The sequence below is a fragment of the Eulemur rufifrons genome, chromosome 10, assembly GCF_041146395.1.
Source record: "Eulemur rufifrons isolate Redbay chromosome 10, OSU_ERuf_1, whole genome shotgun sequence".
In the NCBI taxonomy this organism is placed as follows: Eukaryota; Metazoa; Chordata; class Mammalia; order Primates; family Lemuridae; genus Eulemur; species Eulemur rufifrons.
Window position 1 is genome coordinate 7,081,316 of NC_090992.1, and position 21,134 is coordinate 7,102,449.

General features: G+C 36.9%; 1 protein-coding gene and 1 non-coding gene across 3 annotated transcripts in view; one reads left to right on the plus strand and one right to left on the minus strand.

Annotated features, from left to right (window-relative positions):
• The window catches only part of ANKHD1 (ankyrin repeat and KH domain containing 1), a 123,288-nt gene extending 105,623 nt beyond the window's left edge, over positions 1 to 17,665 (plus strand). Inside the window, exons 23-34 of one of the 2 annotated variants that reach the window (XM_069483735.1) lie at positions 1,493 to 1,588; positions 2,608 to 2,724; positions 4,833 to 5,007; positions 5,820 to 6,276; positions 6,757 to 6,903; positions 7,758 to 7,907; positions 8,054 to 9,666; positions 13,477 to 13,653; positions 14,746 to 14,946; positions 15,430 to 15,605; positions 16,734 to 16,898; positions 17,177 to 17,665. In XM_069483735.1, the coding sequence (XP_069339836.1) occupies positions 1,493 to 1,588; positions 2,608 to 2,724; positions 4,833 to 5,007; positions 5,820 to 6,276; positions 6,757 to 6,903; positions 7,758 to 7,907; positions 8,054 to 9,666; positions 13,477 to 13,653; positions 14,746 to 14,946; positions 15,430 to 15,605; positions 16,734 to 16,898; positions 17,177 to 17,236 (3,534 nt within the window). In that variant the 3' untranslated portion in view covers positions 17,237 to 17,665. Of the gene's footprint in view, positions 1 to 1,492; positions 1,589 to 2,607; positions 2,725 to 4,832; positions 5,008 to 5,819; positions 6,277 to 6,756; positions 6,904 to 7,757; positions 7,908 to 8,053; positions 9,667 to 13,476; positions 13,654 to 14,694; positions 14,947 to 15,429; positions 15,606 to 16,733; positions 16,899 to 17,176 lie in introns of both variants that reach the window. The other variant, XM_069483733.1, reaches the window with a different exon arrangement.
• Positions 7,175 to 7,251, minus strand: LOC138393306 (small nucleolar RNA SNORD45). Its single transcript, XR_011235132.1, has one exon. It is a non-coding gene; the product is annotated as a small nucleolar RNA SNORD45 (small nucleolar RNA).
• Positions 17,666 to 21,134: the final 3,469 nt, after the last annotated feature.

The following is a 21,134-nucleotide window of genomic DNA, read 5'->3' on the forward strand; positions in this document are numbered from 1 at the left end:
GAACTGATGCCAATCCTACTGAAATTGTTCCAAAGATCAAGTAGGAGGGAATCCTCCCTAACTCATTCTGTAAACCCAGTTTCACCCTGATACCAAAGCCAGGACAGAATGCAGCAAAAAAAGAAAACTGTAGACTGATATCTCTGATGAACATAGATGCAAAAATCCTCAACAATATATTAATACTAGCAAACTAAATCAAATAGCACATGGAAAGGATAATTCACCATGATCAAGTGGGTTTCATCCCAGGGATTGCAAGGAGGTTCAATATATATGTCAATAAATGTGATTCACCACATTAACAGAATTAAAAACAAAAACCATATGATCATTTCAATAGATGTGGCAAAAACATTAGATAAAATCCAGCTTCCCTTCATGATTAAAACCCTTAAAACACTTGGCATAGACAGAACAAAACTCAAAATAATAAAAGTCATACAAGACAAACCCACAGCCAACATCATACTGAATGAGAAAAGTTGAAAGCATTTCCCCTAAGAACTGGAACAAGACAAGGGTGCCCACTTTCACCATGTCTACTCAACATAGTACTGGAAGTCCTAGCCAGACAATCAGACAAGAAAAAAAAAACAAAGGGCATCCAAATTGGAGAAAAGAAGGTAAAATTGTGTTTGGTGATGATATGATCTTGTATCTAGAAAACTCTAAGAACTTTTTCTTACTGATTCAATCTTGCTAATTGTTATATTTGATCTATTAAGAAGTTTTATTTCTTCCTGGTTCAATCTTGGGAGGTTGTAATTTTCAGGAATTCATCCATTTCCTCTAGGTTTTCTAGTGTTTAAGTGTATAGTTGTTCATAACAGTCTCTGATGATCTTTTGTATTTCTGTGTTGTAATTTCTCCTTTTTCATTTCTAATTTTATTTGGATCTTCACTCTTCTTTTCTTGGTTCAGACTAATTCTTGAGGATGTTTTAGAATCTTAGGAGGAGAAATAGATGTGTTTAGAATCGATTACAGAGCATTTTGCCCCTGATAGTGGCATTTAGAAAGTGTTTTATTTAGATTCAAGTCATAGGGCTCAGAAAAATGTGATCCTCTACCTTGTCTAATTTAGTAAGGTAGAGCCAAAATAATGCATTGAAATCTAGGAAATCCTCTTTGTTTTAGGACTCATTTCCCTCTTATACTGAAGTTCATTTTATATCATCAATTTTTATCTTATTAGTAGATTTATTCTAGGAGATGTTATTTTTATACAAAAACTTTTCTACTTTCAGTTGGAAGTACACTGATTAAATCTAGGAGAAATGACTTTTAGTCCACTATATATTCCTGAGCATGTTGTACTTACATTTTTCTGTTTATAAAGTGAACACTGTTGGTATTTTCATAATTTTAATTTTAAATTTAGCAAACTGTCTCAAAATATTAATCTACCTTTTTACTCTTTAGGTTCTTAAGCATATGGGCAAAATTTTAAGGGATTCTTTTGTGTATTTTCTTTGTTGTACTTCTTACAGGGTCATGTAAAAGTTGTTCAATATTTGGTGAAGGAAGTAAATCAGTTCCCTTCTGATATAGAATGCATGAGATACATAGCAACTATTACAGATAAGGTAAGTTTAATATGCTATTGAAAAAAATGTTTTTTAAATAAAAATTCTGAGAGGCAGTAAACTAAAACTTAAAAAAAATATATGCTATTGAAGCACATTTTTGTTCTTTGTGGAAAGATATGCCAAGGTGTGCAGTTAGGAACTTGTTCTTTTTGTCCTCTAAAACAGCGGTTCCCAACCTTTTTGGCGGCATCAGGGACTAGTTTCATGGAAGACAATTTATCCACAGACCGGGAGTCGGTGGGTGGGGAGAGTGGTGGAGCTCTGTAGCCTGGGCATTGGGAACTGCAGCTCTAAAAGATTGATCACTTGACCTTTTCATCCTGTAGTTTGTTTCTCCATTTGCAAAATAGATGGTTATAATCCTTTTTTTTTTTTTTGAGTCCCTGTTGCCCGGGCTAGAGTGCCTAGCATCAGCCTAGCTCACAGCAACCTCAAACTCCTGGGCTCAAGGGACCCTCCTGCCTCAGCTTCCTGAGTATCTGGGACTTCAGGCATGTTCCACCGAGCCTGGCTAATTAATTTTTTTTTTTTTCCTATTTTTAGTCACCCAACTAATTTTTTTATTTTTAGTAGAGATGGGTTCTCCCTCTCCCTCTTGCTCAGGCTGGTCTTGAATTCCTGACCTCAAGCATTCCTCCCACCTCGGCCTCCCACCAGAGTTCTAGGATTACAGACGTAAGCCACCACACCTGACCAAATAATGCTTTTGATAAACTATTTTGAGATTTCCTTCCTACTATGGGTCATAATTACAGTGACTACACCTAAGATTCATTACTAAACCATTAGCTTGACTAGGTTTTCTAAGAACATGCAACTTTTTTAGGAAATGGTACCTTATTTTGATGAAAGATTGATACATGACTGGACTCAAAGGATAGCTTAATTTGGTTTAGTGAATTTTCAGTTGTTTCAGCTTTAATCACTGTACTTTAGTGTGCTCATCAGCTCAAATTTTATTTGGCCTTTTTATATTATGTATTTCTATATTTATATAATTCCATTTTCTTCTATAGGAACTGTTGAAAAAATGTCACCAATGTGTTGAGACGATTGTGAAGGCTAAAGACCAGCAGGCTGCAGAAGCAAATAAGAATGCAAGTATTCTTTTAAAGGAACTTGATCTGGAAAAGGTGAGTGGGAAAATAATTTTCCTTTTTAGAAATTGTTCAAAATCTGTGCTCTTATCTGAAAAAAAATATATATATATTTTCTGGTGCTAACTAAAGTAGATGTTAGCAAAACTTGAGGGTGGTGAGAATTCTGAATGTGTGGCTTTAAAAGTTCTATAAAGTAGAAAAATAATTATTTCTGTAATAGCCTCTTGTCAATTTTTTTTTGTTGCCCAGGCAGGAGTGCAGTGGCCTCATCGTAGCTCACTGCAACCTCAAACTACTGGGCTCAAGTGATCCTCCTTGCTCAGCCTCCTGAGTAGCTGGGACTACAGGCTCACATCTCCAGGCCTGGCTAATTTTTCTAATTTTGCAGAGATGGGGTCTTGCTCTTGCTCTTGCTCAGGCTGATCTTAAACCCCGGGCCTCAAGCAGTCCTTCCCCCTAGGCCTCCCAAAGTGCCAGGGTTACAGGTGCGAGCCACCATGCCTGACCCTCTTGTTAATATTTTTACAATGAAATTTGTTAGTCTTTCGTAAAGATTATAATACAAATAAACAGGTGCCACATAAATGTATTTTTAATAGCTCTACTGAGATTTAATTCACAAGCCATACAGTTCACTCACTTAAAGTATACAATTCTCAGTGGGTTTTGGTATATTTACAGAATTGCGTATTTGTCACCACAAATCAATTTTAGAACATTTTCATTATCCTAAAAAGAAACCCTGCCCCTCTTTCCCTACAATCCCTCCATCCTAGGTAACCACTAATCTACTTTCTCTCTCTATAGATTTGCTGATTCTAGACATTTCATAAAAATGGTGTCATACAATATTTGGTCTTTTGTGACTGGCTTCTTTCACTTAGCAAAATGTTTTCAAAGTTTATCCATGTTATAGCATAAATCACTACTTCATTTCTTTTTATTGCCAAATACAAAAAATATTCTGTTCTTTAGATATACCACACTTTGTTTTATTTCCTTATCAGTTGATGGACACTGGGTTGTTTCTACTTTTTGGCAGTTATGAAAATGCTGCTATGAATATAAGTGTACAAGTTTTTGTATGAACATGTTTTTATTTCTCTTGGGTATATACCTGGGAATGGAATTACTGGATCATAGGGTAATTCCATATTTAACCATTTGAGAAATTGCCAGATTGTTTTCCTATATGGCTGTACCATTCCTATCCACATTGTATGAAAGGTCAGTTTCTCCACATCCTCACCAATAGTTGTTATTATCTGTCTTTTAGATTATAGCCATTCTAGTGGGTACGAAGTAGGTATCTCATTGTGGTCTTAATTTGCTTTTCCCTGATGGCTTGTGATATTGAACATCTATCTTTTCATGTGCTTTTTGGCCATTTGTATATTTTCTTTGGAAAAATGTCTGTTCAGATGCTTTTTTCATTTTTTAAAAATAACTTTATTGGCTGGGCATGGTGGCTCACTCTTGTAACTCTAGCACTCTTGGGAGGCCGAGGCAGAAGGATTGCTTGAGCTCAGGAGTTTGAGAGCAGCTTGAGCAAGAGTGATACCCAGTCTCTATTAAAAATAGAAAAAATTAGCTGGGCATGGTGGCACATACCTGTAGTCCCAGCTACTTGGGAGGCTGAGGCAAGAAGATTGCTTGAGCCTAGGAGTTTGAGGTTGCTGTGAGCTAGGCTGATACCATGACACTCTAGCCCAGGCAACAGAGCGAGACTCTGTCTCCAAACAAAAAAAAAAAAGAAGGTATAAGTGATAAAAATTGTGTATATATTTAAGGTATGTGACTTGATGTTTTCATAGTCTATTGTAATCGGGTTATCTTTTCCTTAGTGAGTTGTAAGATGTCTTTATATATTCTAGATACAAGTCCCTTACCAGATACATGATTTGCAAAAATATTTTTCCTATTTTGTGAGTCGTCTTTTTACTTTCTTGGTGGTGCCTCTGAAGTGCAAAAGTTTTTAATTTTGATGATGCCTAGTTTATTTTTTCTTTGTTGCTTTTATAAATGTGTTTTTAGAGTGACATCCATGGGAAGCCCCATGTATCATAAATAAAAATATCATTTCATTCTTTATTTTAAATTACTACATTATTGGTAAAATGGTATACCTACTTTATTTTTAGTCAAGAGAAGAGAGCAGGAAGCAGGCTCTTGCAGCTAAAAGAGAGAAAAGAAAAGAAAAGAGAAAAAAGAAAAAAGAGGAGCAGAAAAGGAAACAGGAAGAAGATGAGGAAAACAAACCTAAAGAGAATTCAGAACTACCAGAGGATGAAGATGAAGAGGAGAACGATGAAGATGGTAAGAAATGAACCATGTGAATGACTGATAAAATTCTCCTTTTTTAATCAATTTGAGTGCTTTTTGCTCTAATTAACTCCAGTTAAATATTTGATTACTTTAATCTGAAATTGACAACTGACTTTTACAGTAAATATTTCTAAATGTTTTACATTATAAATTGATATTAATACAAGAAAACAGAAGGGTAAAAAAGCAGGCACATAATTTGAAGAAGTTCATTTGTAATTTAAGTCACCGTGTAAAACATCACATGTATACTAAAAGTGATACATTAAGAAGTTTGCCAGTATTTCTTTGGTTCTTCTCTGCCCCTTCCTCCCCTGATTAGAAGCTAGGAAGAGGTACAGTTTCTCAATAAATTCTTAGGTTCAGGCTCGACTATATAGAGGGATGAAATGTCAGTAAAGATTTGAGTTCATTACTCTCAATGAGTTGTTTATTGTGCCTTCTGGCGGTACTTGCAGTAAGCAAATAATTTTGCTCTACTTAAATTCTAATTCTAAAATACTATTTGAAAAATTTCCTAAATTCAAACTATATTGTAGTTTTGGTTAGTTTATGAGACTAGCGTTTCAGATCTTAAGAATGTTAATGGTGTACATATTCTATACCAACTTAGACATCAAAATATAATATTGTATATTTGTTCTAACAATAGTAAAGTTTTCTTTATTTATTAGTGACTACTGGTAAAAGGAAAATATGACCTAAAGGACTGCATTATTATGAGTTTTTAGGTATATTCTGTCAGAATTTGTTTTGAGATCTGTGGCTCTCAGTGTGATTTTTATCCTTTTTGATAATTTCAGTGGAGCAAGAAGTTCCCATAGAACCTCCTAGTGCAACCACCACCACCACAATTGGAATCTCTGCAACATCTTCAACATTCACAAATGTGTTTGGGAAAAAAAGGGCCAACGTGGTGACAACTCCCAGCACCAATCGGAAAAATAAGAAGAACAAAACAAAGGAAACCCCTCCCACGGCACATTTAATTTTACCAGAACAACATATATCTTTAGCACAGCAAAAGGCAGATAAAAATAAAATAAATGGAGAACCTAGAGGTGGTGGTGCAGGTGGGAATAGTGATTCAGATAACTTGGACAGCACAGATTGCAACAGTGAGAGTAGCAGTGGTGGTAAAAGCCAAGAGTTAAATTTCACTATGGATGTGAATTGCTCTAGTGATAGGAGGTACCCCTCACTACTCCTCCATTCTCAGGAAGAAAAGATGAGTACCACCACTTCTAAAACTCAAACACGGTAAATTTTTCTGATTTGTTAACTTTACATTCACCTTTCCTTCTTCATGCCTGGCACAAGAATTTGAAGTACATTATCCAAGAACAAGTTGTGTTGAACAATTTAAGTCTACCACATTATCTGTCTTCAATATTCAAAACTGAAATTTATCCATGTTATGTTCATCATGTGCCACTTAGAAAGTGAGATTATTGGAAATTTTTACAAGATTCATAGTCTGAAGTTGAAAATATTAGCATTCCTTGATTTTTATCTATGTCATTTTTATTGATTATGGTCTAATTTTTGGCCTCGGAATTCATTTTAATACTAAAGTACTAAGGACTCTGCTCTATTTCTGTTTTTCTGACTTGTTCATTAGTTGATATGCCAAGTTTTAACTGAAATATTTCAGCAAAACTTTGTCCATAAAAGAATATTCTCTTGAGTTTCTATCTTAAAATTTATCTTTTACTGAACTCGATATTTTTCTCTTCTCAGAGTTGAAGGTGAAGTGAATCCTAATTCCTTGTCAACGAGCTACAAGTCAGTGTCATTGCCATTAAGCTCTCCAAACATAAAGCTGAATCTCACTAGCCCTAAAAGGGGCCAGAAAAGAGAAGAAGGGTGGAAAGAAGTTGTACGGAGGTAAGTAGAATTAGTCTCATCTTTTTTAACTTTCATAAACTTTCTCCTTCTCTTGTGAAATGGTTACCTAATTAATTAATGAATAATTTGGATGTGTTACTACTTTAAACTGCAGTGCTGTACTGACCTGGAATATGCTAAAGCAAAATTATTAATAGAAGCTATATATAAATTTTGCATGCATATTTTATATAACACAAGCAATGTTGACTTTTTTGGATTACCTGTGAGTTGCTTTTTTATAGTTTAAATATGAGACTTTTTTTTTTTCCAGGTCTCAGTAATTCTAGTGCTAAAGTACTAATAATCAACTTTAGATTCAGAATACATGCCAGCTCACCATCGACCTGAGGCTTTATTTTTTATTACTAAGTATGAGCTGTTGATACTGGTTTAAAATGAATATGCTAGCATATATTATTCTGTATGGATTTCAGTAATATGGTATTCATTATTATAATTTAGAAAAAGTTAACACATATGGCCATTGAAGCTTAGATATGTGATATTTTGGGCAGATTTGAATGCTTAGATTATGAGTGATTTAAATATAATTTTTGTTTGAAATGCCAATGGAATTTTTAACTTTATTAAATTAAATTCAATGTGGTAAAAGAGGTCAGTTTCTGAAAAAGGGCCAATGTGATGACAACTCCCAGCACCAATCAGAAAAATAAGAACAACAAAACAAAAGAAACCCAGCCCATTTAATTTTAAGAATTTCCTCTTTAAGGTTTGAATAATATTCTATAGATGTCCATGAACATACTTACTGATATGTCTGTTTTAATAAAGACATTTACTATTCATAGACATTGAATTTCATAAGCTCATATGTAGTCTTCATTTTATAGGTCAAAGAAATTATCTGTTCCAGCCTCAGTGGTGTCCAGAATAATGGGAAGAGGAGGATGCAACATCACTGCAATACAAGATGTTACTGGTGCCCACATTGATGTGGATAAACAAAAAGATAAGAATGGAGAGAGAATGATCACAATAAGGTAATTGTGAAGTATGTATGTTGCTAGTTCTGAGTAAAAATTATATTTTATAAGAAGCATACTTTGGTTAGATATGGTACAGTTAAGAATTTTATTTGATGGTAATATTATCTGGATTTTTTATGTTTTTATTATTTTTTTCCCAGGGGTGGTACAGAATCAACAAGATATGCAGTTCAACTCATCAATGCACTTATTCAAGATCCTGCTAAGGAATTGGAAGACTTGATTCCTAAAAATCATATCAGAACACCTACCAGCACCAAATCCATTCATGGTAACTTCTCATCTGGAGTAGGTACCACAGCAGCTTCCAGTAAAAATGCATTTCCCTTGGGTGCTCCAACTCTTGTAACTTCACAGGCAACAACATTATCTACGTTCCAGCCCACTAATAAACTTAATAAGAATGTTCCAACAAATGTACGTTCTTCTTTCCCAGTTTCTCTACCTTTAGCTTATCCCCATCCTCATTTTGCCCTGCTGGCTGCTCAAACTATGCAACAGATCCGGCATCCTCGCTTACCCATGGCCCAGTTTGGAGGAACCTTCTCACCTTCTCCTAACACGTGGGGACCATTCCCAGTAAGACCTGTGAATCCTGGAAACACAAATAGCTCTCCAAAGCATAATAATACAAGCCGTCTACCTAACCAGAATGGGACTGTTTTACCCTCCGAGTCTGCTGGACTAGCTACTGCCAGTTGTCCTATCACTGTCTCTTCTGTAGTTGCTGCAAGTCAGCAAATGTGTCTGACTAATACCCGGACTCCTTCATCAGTCAGGAAGCAGTTGTTTGCCTGTGTGCCTAAGACAAGTCCTCCAGCAACAGTGATTTCTTCTGTGACAAGCACTTGTAGTTCCCTGCCTTCTGTCTCCTCTGCACCTATCACTAGTGGGCAAGTTCCTACCACATTTCTACCTGCAAGTACTCCTCAAGCACAGCTTTCTTCACAAAAGATGGAGTCTTTCTCTGCCGTGCCACCCACCAAAGAGAAAGTGTCCACACAGGACCAGCCCATGGCAAACCTATGTATCCCATCTTCAACTGCAAATAGTTGCAGTAGCTCTGCCAGCAACACCTCAGGAGCTCCGGAAACTCACCCATCCAGTAGTCCCACTCCTCCCTCCAGTAACACACAGGAGGAGGCACAGCCATCAAGTGTGTCTGATTTAAGTCCTATGTCAATGCCTTTTGCATCTAACTCAGAACCTGCTCCATTGACTTTGGCATCACCCAGATTGGTTGCTACTGATAATCAGGACACCAGTAATTTACCTCAGTTAGCTGTACCAGCTCCTCGAGTTTCTCATCGAATGCAGCCCAGAGGTTCTTTTTACTCAGTGGTACCAAATGCAACTATACACCAGGATCCCCAGTCTATTTTTGTTACAAATCCAGTTCCTTTAACAGCACCTCAAGGCCCACCAGCTGCAGTGCAGCTTTCTTCAGCCGTGAACATTATGAATGGTTCTCAAATGCACATAAACCCAGCAAATAAATCTTTGCCACCTACATTTGGCCCAGCCACACTTTTCAATCACTTCAGCAGTCTTTTTGATAGCAGTCAGGTGCCAGCAAACCAGGGTTGGGGAGATGGTCCACTGTCTTCACGAGTTGCTGCAGATGCCTCTTTCACTGTTCAGTCAGCGTTCCTCGGTAACTCTGTACTTGGACACTTGGAAAATGCGCACCCTGACAATTCCAAGGCACCTGGCTTCAGACCACCTTCCCAGCGAGTTTCTACTAGTCCAGTTGGTAAGTTATGTATTAACTATTGATGTAGCTCAGTTTGGGGCTCTCACAGCCTAATTTAATCTTCCAAGAAAATAATAAAGCATTTGTTTTGTACCTAATGTATGATTTTAAGGAAATGAGGCCAGGTGTGGTGGCTCATCTCTGTAATCCCAGCAGTTTGGGAGGTTGAGGCAGGAGGATTGCTTGATCAAGGCCATGCGTTTGAGAAGCCTGGGCAACATAGCAAGAAAATAACAAAATAATTAGGCAGGTATGGTGGCATGCGCCTGTAGTCCTGAGTACTCAGGAGGCCGAAATGGAAGGATCACTTGAGCCCAGGAGTTTAAAGCTGCAGTGAGCTATGATCATACCACTGCACTTCAGCCTGGGCAACAGAGTGAGACCTTGTCTCTAAAAAAAAAATTAGAGTGTATCATAAATAGTAAAGACCCTTTATAATGATGCTGATAGAGTAGACAAAAAGAAGAGCTATAGGTAAATCACTAATATACAATGAGCTGCTTTATATTTTCTCTATGATCTGTGTCTCATAGTAAGGAGGTTATACCTTATGGCAGTCCATTTTCTTAGAATTGGTGTCAGAGAGGATTAATAAAAAGGGCTCATGGGATACTTTAAGGATTCCAAATTTACAGGTTTTTTTTAAATTATAGTGATTGTTTACAGTTCTCAGATTTTAAAAATTGAAGTTGCAAAGATGCTTAGGCACCAGGCCATGATTTAACTTTGCTTAGTATTACTCTATATTATTAATATTAGATGCAGCTATTTGAAGAGATCCAATCATTTATAGGTTCTTATTTTAAAAAGACCAACTTAGATTCAGCTATTGGTTCCTAAAAATTAGAAATTAGTTGCTGACGTATCATAAGAAAGATATAGATAGATATGAGACCAGTTTTGACTTAGAGATATTTGAAGAACCAGAATGTATTTTCTGGAGTTTAAGAGCCAAATTGTCATCCAATCTGCACTATTCTGAAAAACAAATTAGAAATGTGGCTGACCCATAATGGGGGTAAGAAGCACTATTGCCGGCTGGATGGAGTGGCTCACAACTGTAATCCTAGCACTCTGGGAGGCCGAGGTGGGAGGATCACTTGAGCTCAGGAGTTCGAGACCAGCCTGAGCAAGAGCAAGACCCCGTCTTGACTAAAAATAGAAAGAGATTAGCTGGACAACTAAAAATATATAGAAAAAAATTAGCCAGGCATTGTGGTGCATGCCTGTAGTCCCAGCTACTCAGGAGGCTGAGGCAGGAGGATTGCTTGAGCCTAGGAGTTTGAGCTTGCTGTGAGCTAGACTGACACCATGGCACTCTAGCCCAGGTGACAGAGCAAGACTCCATCTCAAAAAAAAAAAAAAAAAGCCTATTGCCACTTAGCATTTCTATTCCAGTTGGAAAACTGTACCACTGCCCATGCTACCTTTTTTGCTAATTATAAACTGATCTATGTTGTTTAAAATTATTTGTGAGTTATAGATACGTATAGCTTTAGCTTTCATTTCAGATATATTTGCATTTACTTTTCAGGAAAACATAGCTGTTATATCATCTTTCAAATAGAAATTTAAGCCTGCATAAGACAGTGGTCCAAAATATTCTCTAGAATTTGTTTTCTTCTTTTCTATAAATAGGCATTTATTATTATAACTTTTCATTTTGGGAAACTGGAACAGATTTTGAGAAGCTCCAGGGTCAAGTGCCTAGGCTGTGATAGAAACATTCATCCTTGACCTTCTTTCTAGGGCCCAGGATTAATAAGCACGGCTCCGTTTCTTCATTGTCCCTCTGGTTTCTTTTGTTAATGCTCTTCTTTCATGGAAATAGTTTACTCTTCTAGTTTTCAGGTAAGAAGAAAATACTTAAGAAGATGGGGACGCGTCTGGAGAAATTGAAACTGTTATACACTGTTGGTAGAATGTAAAGTGGTATAGCCCCTTTGGAAAAACAGTTTCATTGTTCCTCAAAAAGCTAAACATAGAATTACCATATGACCCAGTAATTTCACTCCTAGGTTTACGCAAAAGACCTATGTCTGTACAAAAACTGGTACACAAATGTTCATGGCAGCATTATTCATAACTGCCAAAAAGTAGAAATAGCCCAGTGTCCATCAATTGATAAGAAAATAAACAAAATGTAGTATATCTAGAAAACAGAATATTTTTGTACTTGGCAATAAAAAGAAATGAAGTACTGATTCATGCTGTAACATGGATGAACTTAGAAATCATTTTGCTAAGTGCAAGAAGCTAGTCACAAAAGACCAAATATTGTATGATACCATTTATATGAAATGTCTAGAATCAGCAAATCTATAGAGACAAAAAGTAGACTACTTAGGATGGAGGGATTGCAGGAAGAGAGGGAGAGAGGGCGATGGCTAAGGGTTTCTTTTAAGGATAATGAAAATGTTCAAAAATTGATTGTGGTGATGAATACTCAATTCTGTAAGTATACTAAAAGTCACTGAGCTGTATAACTTTAAATGGGTGAATCGTACGGTTTGTGAATTAAATCTCAACAAAGCTATTAAAAAATACATTTATGTAGCATCTGTTTATTTGCCTAAAACGCAGCTATTATAATCTTTACAAAAGACTGACAAATTTCACTGTAAAAATATTAACAAGAGGCTATTACAGGAATGATTATTTTCCTACTTTATAAAATTTTTAAAGCCACATTCAGAATTCTCACTACCCTAGCTAACATCTACTTTCATTAGCACTAAGAAATATAATTTTATTTTATTTTATTTTTATTTATTTATTTATTTATTTATTTTCAGAAAAGGGCACAGGGTAATAGTTGCCTAGCACCATAATGAAAGTCTGCAATAAGTAGAAAACACATCAAATTATCCAAATGTCCAGAATAGGCAAATCTGTAGAGACAAAAAGTAGATTAGCAGTTGCTTAAAAGCAGAAATATGGCAGTGAGAAGGACAGTGAGGGACAGGTAATGAGTATGGAGTTTCTTTTAAGGGAGACAAAAATATTCTAAAATTGATTGTGGTGATGGTTGTACAATCCTGTTAATATACTAAAATCCCTGAATTACATGTTAAAATTGTTTTATAAAAATGATGGGAAATAAAACTTTGAAAATAAGATCTGCTTGAGATAAGTTTTGACAATTTTGATGCTCATGTTAACTATTTTTTCCTGAAATAAGCACCTATAATCCTTTTTCAGGCCCTTGTCCCCTTTCCTAATACATTCTCCAGAGAAATAAATGGAATTTGAGAAAATGGCTAAGTTCTGTTTTATAGAAACTAGATAGAAGTTTTGATATAGTTTGTAGCTGTTGATTTTTTTTATCAGATAGAATACTGAAATTATTCTTAGTTTCATAGTATGCTTTTCTTCCTTGTCAGGAAGGACACGCTGGTAGATTTTGTTACTCATCTTCCATTGCAAATGACTGTAGTTATATAGATGAAAAGTTGTACTTTGAGATTTACCACAAAAGAAGTTATTGATGAGTAGTACCACTTTATTACAACATATTCTCATTTCATGTCTCCTTCAATTAAAAGCTTTGAGATTTGTCCAAAATATTACTACAGGTGACTGCCATTGGGTTCACTTTTCTATATCTAGTGCTGTTTGGTGATACTCTTCTGGATTGTAAGAAGAAAAAAGGGTTTGGCCAATACAGTATCACATAAATGGATTATTTTTGCTGCGATCCACAAAAATGAGCCACAAGCTGTCTTCCTTTTCAAAAGGGAATAAGTAAACCTCGAACTTTTAATTTTAAAGCCTTGGCTAATTGGATGTCTTGGACATGTTTTATTTCAGGGTTACCATCCATTGACCCATCAGGCAGCTCCCCATCTTCCACTTCTGCTCCTCTGACAAGTTTTTCCGGCATACCAGGAACAAGGGTTTTCCTGCAAGGGCCAGCTCCTGTTGGGACTCCTAGTTTCAACAGACAACATTTTTCTCCCCATCCTTGGACAAGCGCCTCAAACTCATGTAGGAATCCTGGAGGAACTCTTCCCAGAGAGTTTTGAATAAGTTACTAAACCATTTATTTCAGGGAACACTATGTTTTAAACATTAGTAAACTAAATGGTAGGCAGATACTCAAGGTTTGTATTGCAGTCATGTCAAAAAATTGTCAGTCATTTGCAGGATAGAAAACTTGACACGGGTCAAGCTATTCCAACCCAGAAATGTTTGTACTGGGACTTGGATCAAGAAAGGAGGTACTACAAGTAGTTTTACAAAAGGACCCTTTGGGGGCAGTGCTGTGACATCATTTCTCAAATCTGAGAAGTTGTTGAATTTATATATATGGTTAATTTGGTATGATTTCTGATTTATTTTATGAAACTACATTATTGCCATTTATAAGTAAAATTATTCCTTTGTTCTGACTTATTTATTTCAATATTTAGACTAGCTTAAGTATGTGGAATTGAACAGGATTTGATTTTTTTTTTTTTTTAATGAGCATCAGGAGGTGTAGTCAGTGTACTGGATGTTTTGACAAGGAGAGCTACCCAAATTACTTAAGAGTACCATTAAGAATCAGAGGTTTGAATTAAGCCTACAATCCTTTGCTAACATTTAATGTTTCTTCTTTATGGGGAAAAAAAGGCTATAGAAAGGGGAAAAAAAGGAAAGAACTAGTAAGTATAGAGGGCTACCAACTGTTTTACATATAATATGCTTGGTACTGTGTGAACATTGCCACATTTTAGTTAATTTAAAATGTGACAATATGTTTTGAGAAGATTATTTAGAGCTAGAGTAAAACGTGGCCTGTTTCCTTTCTAGCCTTGATCAGTTCAATCAGGAAAAAATGTCTTAGACTATTTGTTTTATGCTTAATATAGGCAGAAGTAGTCTAGGCTAATGTTTATAGAATTACATATTTTCATTTGAATGATCTTATAAAATGAAATATTTCTCTACAGAACCTATGTTGTGGAATAGATCTTTCCAACAAGGCTTCTCATATTCTTAAGTTTTTATATGTAATAAAACAATAGAGAAATATTTTGCCACCAGGTGACTCTTCTATTCCATCTGTTTCTTCGGGATCATCTTCACCTCTTTCAGCCACTTCTGCCCCACCAACATTGGGCCAACCAAAAGGAGGCAGTGCCAGTCAGGATCGAAAAATACCTCCCCCGATTGGAACAGAGAGACTGGCCCGGATTCGGCAAGGAGGGTCTGTTGCACAAGCCCCTGTGGGGACCAGTTTTGTCGCTCCTGTTGGACACAGTGGAATCTGGTCATTTGGTGTCAACGCTGTGTCAGGTACAATTACCTTACCCTCTCTCTAGAAGGGTATCTCAAATAAGTTATGAGTTTGCCATTAAAACTTAGTTTTTTAGAAACAAATAAAACTTAATTCCTATGCTTAACACTCAGGGAAGGGTATTCACACTTAAGAGGAGTCCAATCCAATCTCACGGTCTGGAATGTTAATTGGGATGATATATAGAGTTGATCAGAAATAAAAGATTGAAAGTGAGTGTCCTTTCCCTCTTAAACAATCATTTGAGTTCTTTCAGAGAGCACTTAATGTTTTGAAAGACAAGGTGGAGTGAGGTATTCAAGGGACTTCACCCAGTTTTTCAGGAACTTGTTTTTTTTGGCTTGTAAGATTGTGATGAATGTGCCTGAGCTCTTCAGAGAAAAGATTTTGATCACATTTAGTATGAAAAACGAATAAAGTGGTAATGTATTATTGTTTTATCTAAATAAATATCAAACACTGTTTTCAATTCTTCTTTCTAGAAGGCTTATCAGGTTGGTCGCAGTCTGTGATAGGGAACCATCCAATGCATCAACAATTATCAGACCCAAGCACATTCTCCCAGCATCAACCAATGGAGAGAGATGATTCTGGAATGGTAGCCCCCTCTAACATTTTTCATCAGCCTATGGCAAGCGGTTTTGTGGATTTTTCTAAAGTGAGTTGACAAACATCATTGTAATTTGTTTGACACTTCGCCAGCCAATGTAGTCACATGTTAAGGAATAGTTTGTATTGAAGTAATTCTCCCCTTTGTTTCTGTGACTTTGCCAGATCTTTTGCTCAATTTCAAAAGTGGGTAGTATTGGCCGGGCGCGGTGGCTCACGCCTGTAATCCTAGCACTGTGGGAGGCCGAGGTGGGTGGATCGTTTGAGCTCAGGAGTTCGAGACCAGCCTGAGCAAGAGCAAGACCCCATCTCTACTAAAAATAGAAAGAAATTATATAGACAGCTAAATATATATATAGAAAAAATTAGCCGGGCATGGTGGCGCATGCCTGTAGTCCTAGCTACTCGGGAGGCTGAGGCAGGAGGATTGCTTGAGCCCAGGAGTTTGAGGTTGCTGTGAGCTAGGCTGACGCCACGGCACTCACGCTAGCCTGGGCAACAGAGTGAGACTCTGTCTCGGGGAAAAAAAAAAAAAAAAAAAAAGTGGGTAGTATTGTCCACAGTTAGTTTGTCCTCACGCCATCCTGAAGATGCCCCTGTCCACCTAAAACATCTGAGGGATTCGTGTTCTGCTGCCACAGCTTTGAGAGAGGCCTCTGCGTCTCTAAACAGTTGGCCATGAGCTCTCTAATGCCTTGTCTGTTCTGACAGTTTTCTGGCTACCATAAAGCCGGATTATGGATGGAAGTAATCATGTAGAGTTCCCTTTTTTCTTCTTAGTACATGCTTTATTAGTGAAACTAAAATATAGGAAAGTTGAGGGTATTAAATGTTTTCATCAAATATGGAATATGGGAAATTTCCTGATGACTTGATATTGAATGTAGGTTTTTTTCTTCCTTGTTGAGAAATGTGGATACAGATAAACACTTCTGCTTTCTCAACATCATGCCATGCTATATTACAGGATCCTCTGAAGTTCTTTGTTTATTTTAGAGACAGGGTCTTGATCTGTTGCCCAGGCTGATCTCAAACTCCTGGTCTCAGTGATCCTCCTGTGTGAGCCACCATGCCCAGCCCTGGAGTTCTTTGAATGAGGGAAATTGAAGAGGTTTAAGCTGGTATTCTGGGATCATTTATAAAAGTTTTATGATTAAACCTTTTTTCCCTGTTTTAGGGACTGCCAATTTCCATGTATGGAGGCACCATAATACCCTCTCATCCTCAGCTTGCTGATGTTCCAGGAGGCCCTCTGTTTAATGGACTTCACAACCCAGATCCTGCTTGGAATCCTATGATAAAAGTTATCCAAAATTCTACTGAATGCACTGATGCCCAACAGGTAAAATGGGCTTTAATGCTCTTTTATTTTTCAGATTTGTCGTGTCGTTCTTTTAATTCTGTGGGTAGTGCAGATTCTGAATGTCAAACGTCATGAACCAACCATTTTGATCTGAATTAAGTTTTTCAATATCAAGATGATGCTACTAAACATTTTATTTCATGTATGTGTATTCTTCGTAGGCAGAAACAGTGAATTGCCATTGCATTTATATATTCATTTTGTAAATGTCTAAAGATTCCTAATTAGAAATTCCAATTTTTCCTCCCCCTTTTCAGATTTGGCCTGGCACGTGGGCACCTCATATTGGAAACATGCATCTCAAATATGTCAACTAAGTTAGAAGGTCTTAACTCTTTAGCCTTGTTTGAGAAACCTATGACTTTGGAAGAACCTTGGGGATTTTTTTTTTAAATGTGCCTAACTAAGAAATTTTCTCTGAGCAATGGAAATTTGATTGTCCATTGTATAAGAACAAACTGATTCCTATCCACCTGATTATGTTCTCTGGTTAGTTTAGCCATTTTGAACTTAAGATCAGATGAACTTAGTGCTTTTGGCTAAACATACTGAATGCTACTTGTATGCAGACAAGAATTAGTTGATTACATATTTCAACCTTTTAGGGTGGTAAATACAATGTATAATTGTTTACATACTTAAAAGGAAAAAGTTGAGTAAATTTCTTGTCATATAGTGGCTCTACTTAATGTAGCCTGTATTAATGTGAAATATTTACCAGAATATTCAATAAAAAGATGAACAGTGTTTAGAAGTGGGGTGTGATCCTTTCAGTGGTCATGCAGGTACCACCCTATCCACATCATAATGAACCAGATCATTAATACTGTATTTGTAACAGGCTTCTAACATTTTACACTTTAGAGTCCATTCTTAGACTGCCTTGAAAAAAGCACTTTTAAGACTAGTTATCTATTTACTCTGTGTTAAACATTCCTTGTTTCCTTGTTGTCTTCCATATCATTTTATGTGTGACAAAGTTTCAAGCCCTGGCAATGTATCTTACTTAACTTTAGCAGATAGGCCATTGATAGGTTTTGCTCTTTATAGATCATGAGATTGTCAATAAGAATCATTGGATTTAAATCAGATGACACTAAACAAACTGAGGAACAACCAAATCATCAACTTCAGGTTCCTTTGGTGCTTTCTGACTTTTTTTTTTTAATCTAAAAGATTTATTTGGTTATAGGTGTTTTAAGTTTTATTTGAGTTAAGACATAAGAAGGGGGTGACTCCTGTCATTCTGTTGTATTGTTGAATCAGCTGAGTACTGTTTATAAATATGTGACTTATTCTGGGCTTTAGTTCCATGGCCCCAAGTATGAAGAGCCAGTATGTTTGACAAGCTAAACACAGGAACACTGGGATGGGTTGTTTTGAACAAACCATAGGCTATGCCAAGAATCTGATGCAATAAAGAAGGAAGAGTTATCCCACTGAAAATGGTAGTCATCAACTTATTTGTTTTAATATAGCTGAATTTCCTGGTCTTATCTATAGGCAATATAAAAAAGAAAATGTTTGAGGCTGATAGAAAAGCCAAAACTTATCAAGGCAAAGGAGGATGCATAGAAAAAGAGTAGTAACTAGAGGCAGCAGCACTTTTTTATTCTTAAGCCAACAGAAACTCTTAATCTTCTCTGCCCAGGTCCTAAAGCCAGCATCAGATCAGACATACCATGTTTGTTCTGTGTTAGACATAACCTGGTTCTTTTGTCTTCCATATCATCTTACATATAGGAAAACTTCCTTAAGTTCATTTCTTATTTTCTATTTTGAATGGATTTGGAAAGTGTCACTGGTGTTGAAGCTACTGCCTTTGTAGTGATCAATAACCACATCAAGTATTCTCAAGAGGCCCCCTGACCTTTGCGGGGGGGACAAAAGACCCCCTCAGATCACCTACATATATTGTTGTTTCCACTTACCACTAAGAACCAAAAAATTACCTAAAATTAGTGAAATGAATGAAACTACTCTTGATGAAATATACACTAATGGGAGATAATATTTAGTAAATTATTCAGTGGGACAAAAAGGTGAGTTTTATTCTATCTTAACTATCTACAGTATATTTTGTCTGGAGGAGCCCTTAAATTCATACTCTGCACCTTGAGGACAACAGAATGAGAAATTTTATCTCAGGTCAGAAACAAAAACCCATGAAGGGAAAGGAGGCAATTATGAGGAACTTTTAGGAGAACTGGGAAGAAACAGCAGTTGTGCAGTTGGGAATAGTTCTTTGGGATGCTATCCTCCCTTCCCTCTTACCAGCACTTCCTTCCTTTCTTTCTGACTATTTGGATCCCAGTAGCTTATTCCCAACCTCATTTCGCCTGCTATAATCTCTTCTTCCTCTGCCTGCCTCTTCCTGGCATTACTTTTCTACTATTTTACCAACTTCAGCATTGGATAAAACCTAGCTCAGGTAAGAACTCATTACTTTCAAAATATACAAGGGATATGGGGGGAGGAAGCATGGATACAGTGAACAACAGTAATCAGAAGCCTAAATTCTATTTTCATTTCTGCCACTGAAGCTTTATGACCCTACACAAGTCATTTCACCTTTCTGGGCTTTGTTTACCTCATCAATTGAGGTAAACATGAAACATGAAAATGAAATTGAACTTAAATGAACTCAAAAGAGCCTTCTAGTTCTAACACAGGTTTTCTTCTTTTTCTTGTGAATGAGAATATAATGTATGGGAATACTGGAAGCCATTAGAATGTTTACAGTGCTGTGGTTTGAGAGCCCCTAGCATTGGTTCTGATAAGGAATCAAAAGCTTGCTGTTGAGGAAGCCCGTATTGATTTTGAGATTTTAGTAGAGGCAGGAGAAAACCTTGCATATCCATAGTGAGCCCTCAAGTCATTAAGAAACATCTTGCTAAGGCACAGATCAAACCCTGTGAGAATAATAGCTCTTTCAAGGAATAAAACTATATTATCAAGGTTTCTGGACCCACTTATTTCAAATAGTGTTCAATGTAATAAAATTCTACCACCAATAAAATTATTGATGTTTTAAGACCCTTTAAACCTATTGTGGCTACAGTGTGCTGACTTGCCCTTTTATAGGCCAGTCTGCTTCCTTCAGTCCCTGCTCTCAAAGGGGAAATCCCATCAACTCAGCTAACCAGACCGAAGAAGAGAGTTGGACAGCCAATGGTGGCCTCTCCTAACCAGAGGTAAGAAATCCCAGGACTTGAAACTACAGTTTCCATCTGTTCATGTAGATTGTGGCCAAATCCTGTTCTAAATCTCAATACTAGTGCAAGAGGAGACCATCCTTGGTTTGAGTTAGCTTATAGAAGGGGAAAGACTGGTCACATTATAGTTTCAAGCCAAACAAAAAGGAGTACTTAGTATAGGTGGTTCTATCTAGCTGTTTTAAGACCTCTGGACCACATTGTAAACCCAGGAAGAGGCAAGCAAGCCTGTAGGAAAACAGTTGCTGAACATCTTGTTCTCTGACTAGCAAGAAGCACTTCTACCAAGAAGTGTGGCTGGTTGTGATGTCCTCCCAATGGACTCTGTCTTGGGGTGAGGGGTTCTGATAATGCTGCATTTTCTATTCATCCTCAATGATTTGTCATTAGCCAACAAGCAGGTTCCTTCACCTTCACTCTCTCTCCTGTAGGCAATGGGTGAAAGGTAGTTTTAAGTATCAAAAACTTAAGTGTGTTAAGACTACCTCTCATAAAGGCCATAATTCTGGGCTTCAGGACCTAATTTGGAAAACAAGGTCATAAATCAGATGATCTGATTTCAAACCTATTTTGTAATTACTTTTCACATTCCTGTTTTATCTTAATATTACTGGTGTGAGTCCAGAGCACTTTGCCTGGTAGCAGAGACCTGATATTTCCTTGTGGGTTTAATCATAATCTCTGGGGATAGGACCTGGGCATAGGTATTTTGTTTTTAAAGCTTCCATGTTCTAATGGGGAAATAGTATTGGCCCTCTGATTTAAACTCCTGTTCCTTCATCCAGATCGCATGGATAATGAATCTGGCTTTCTCTCTAAAGCCAAATACCTAGTCCCTAGCCCTTATAGCACACAGTATCTCCAGAAAAGTTAGCTGCAAGCAGCAGTCACTATAGTAGTAGTAATTGCTGCTGCTGTTTTGTAGTAGAGATTAGTGGAAGGAAGACCTCACTTCCACACTGATCCTTCTTGAAAACCTTTGACACTTCTCTCCTACTCC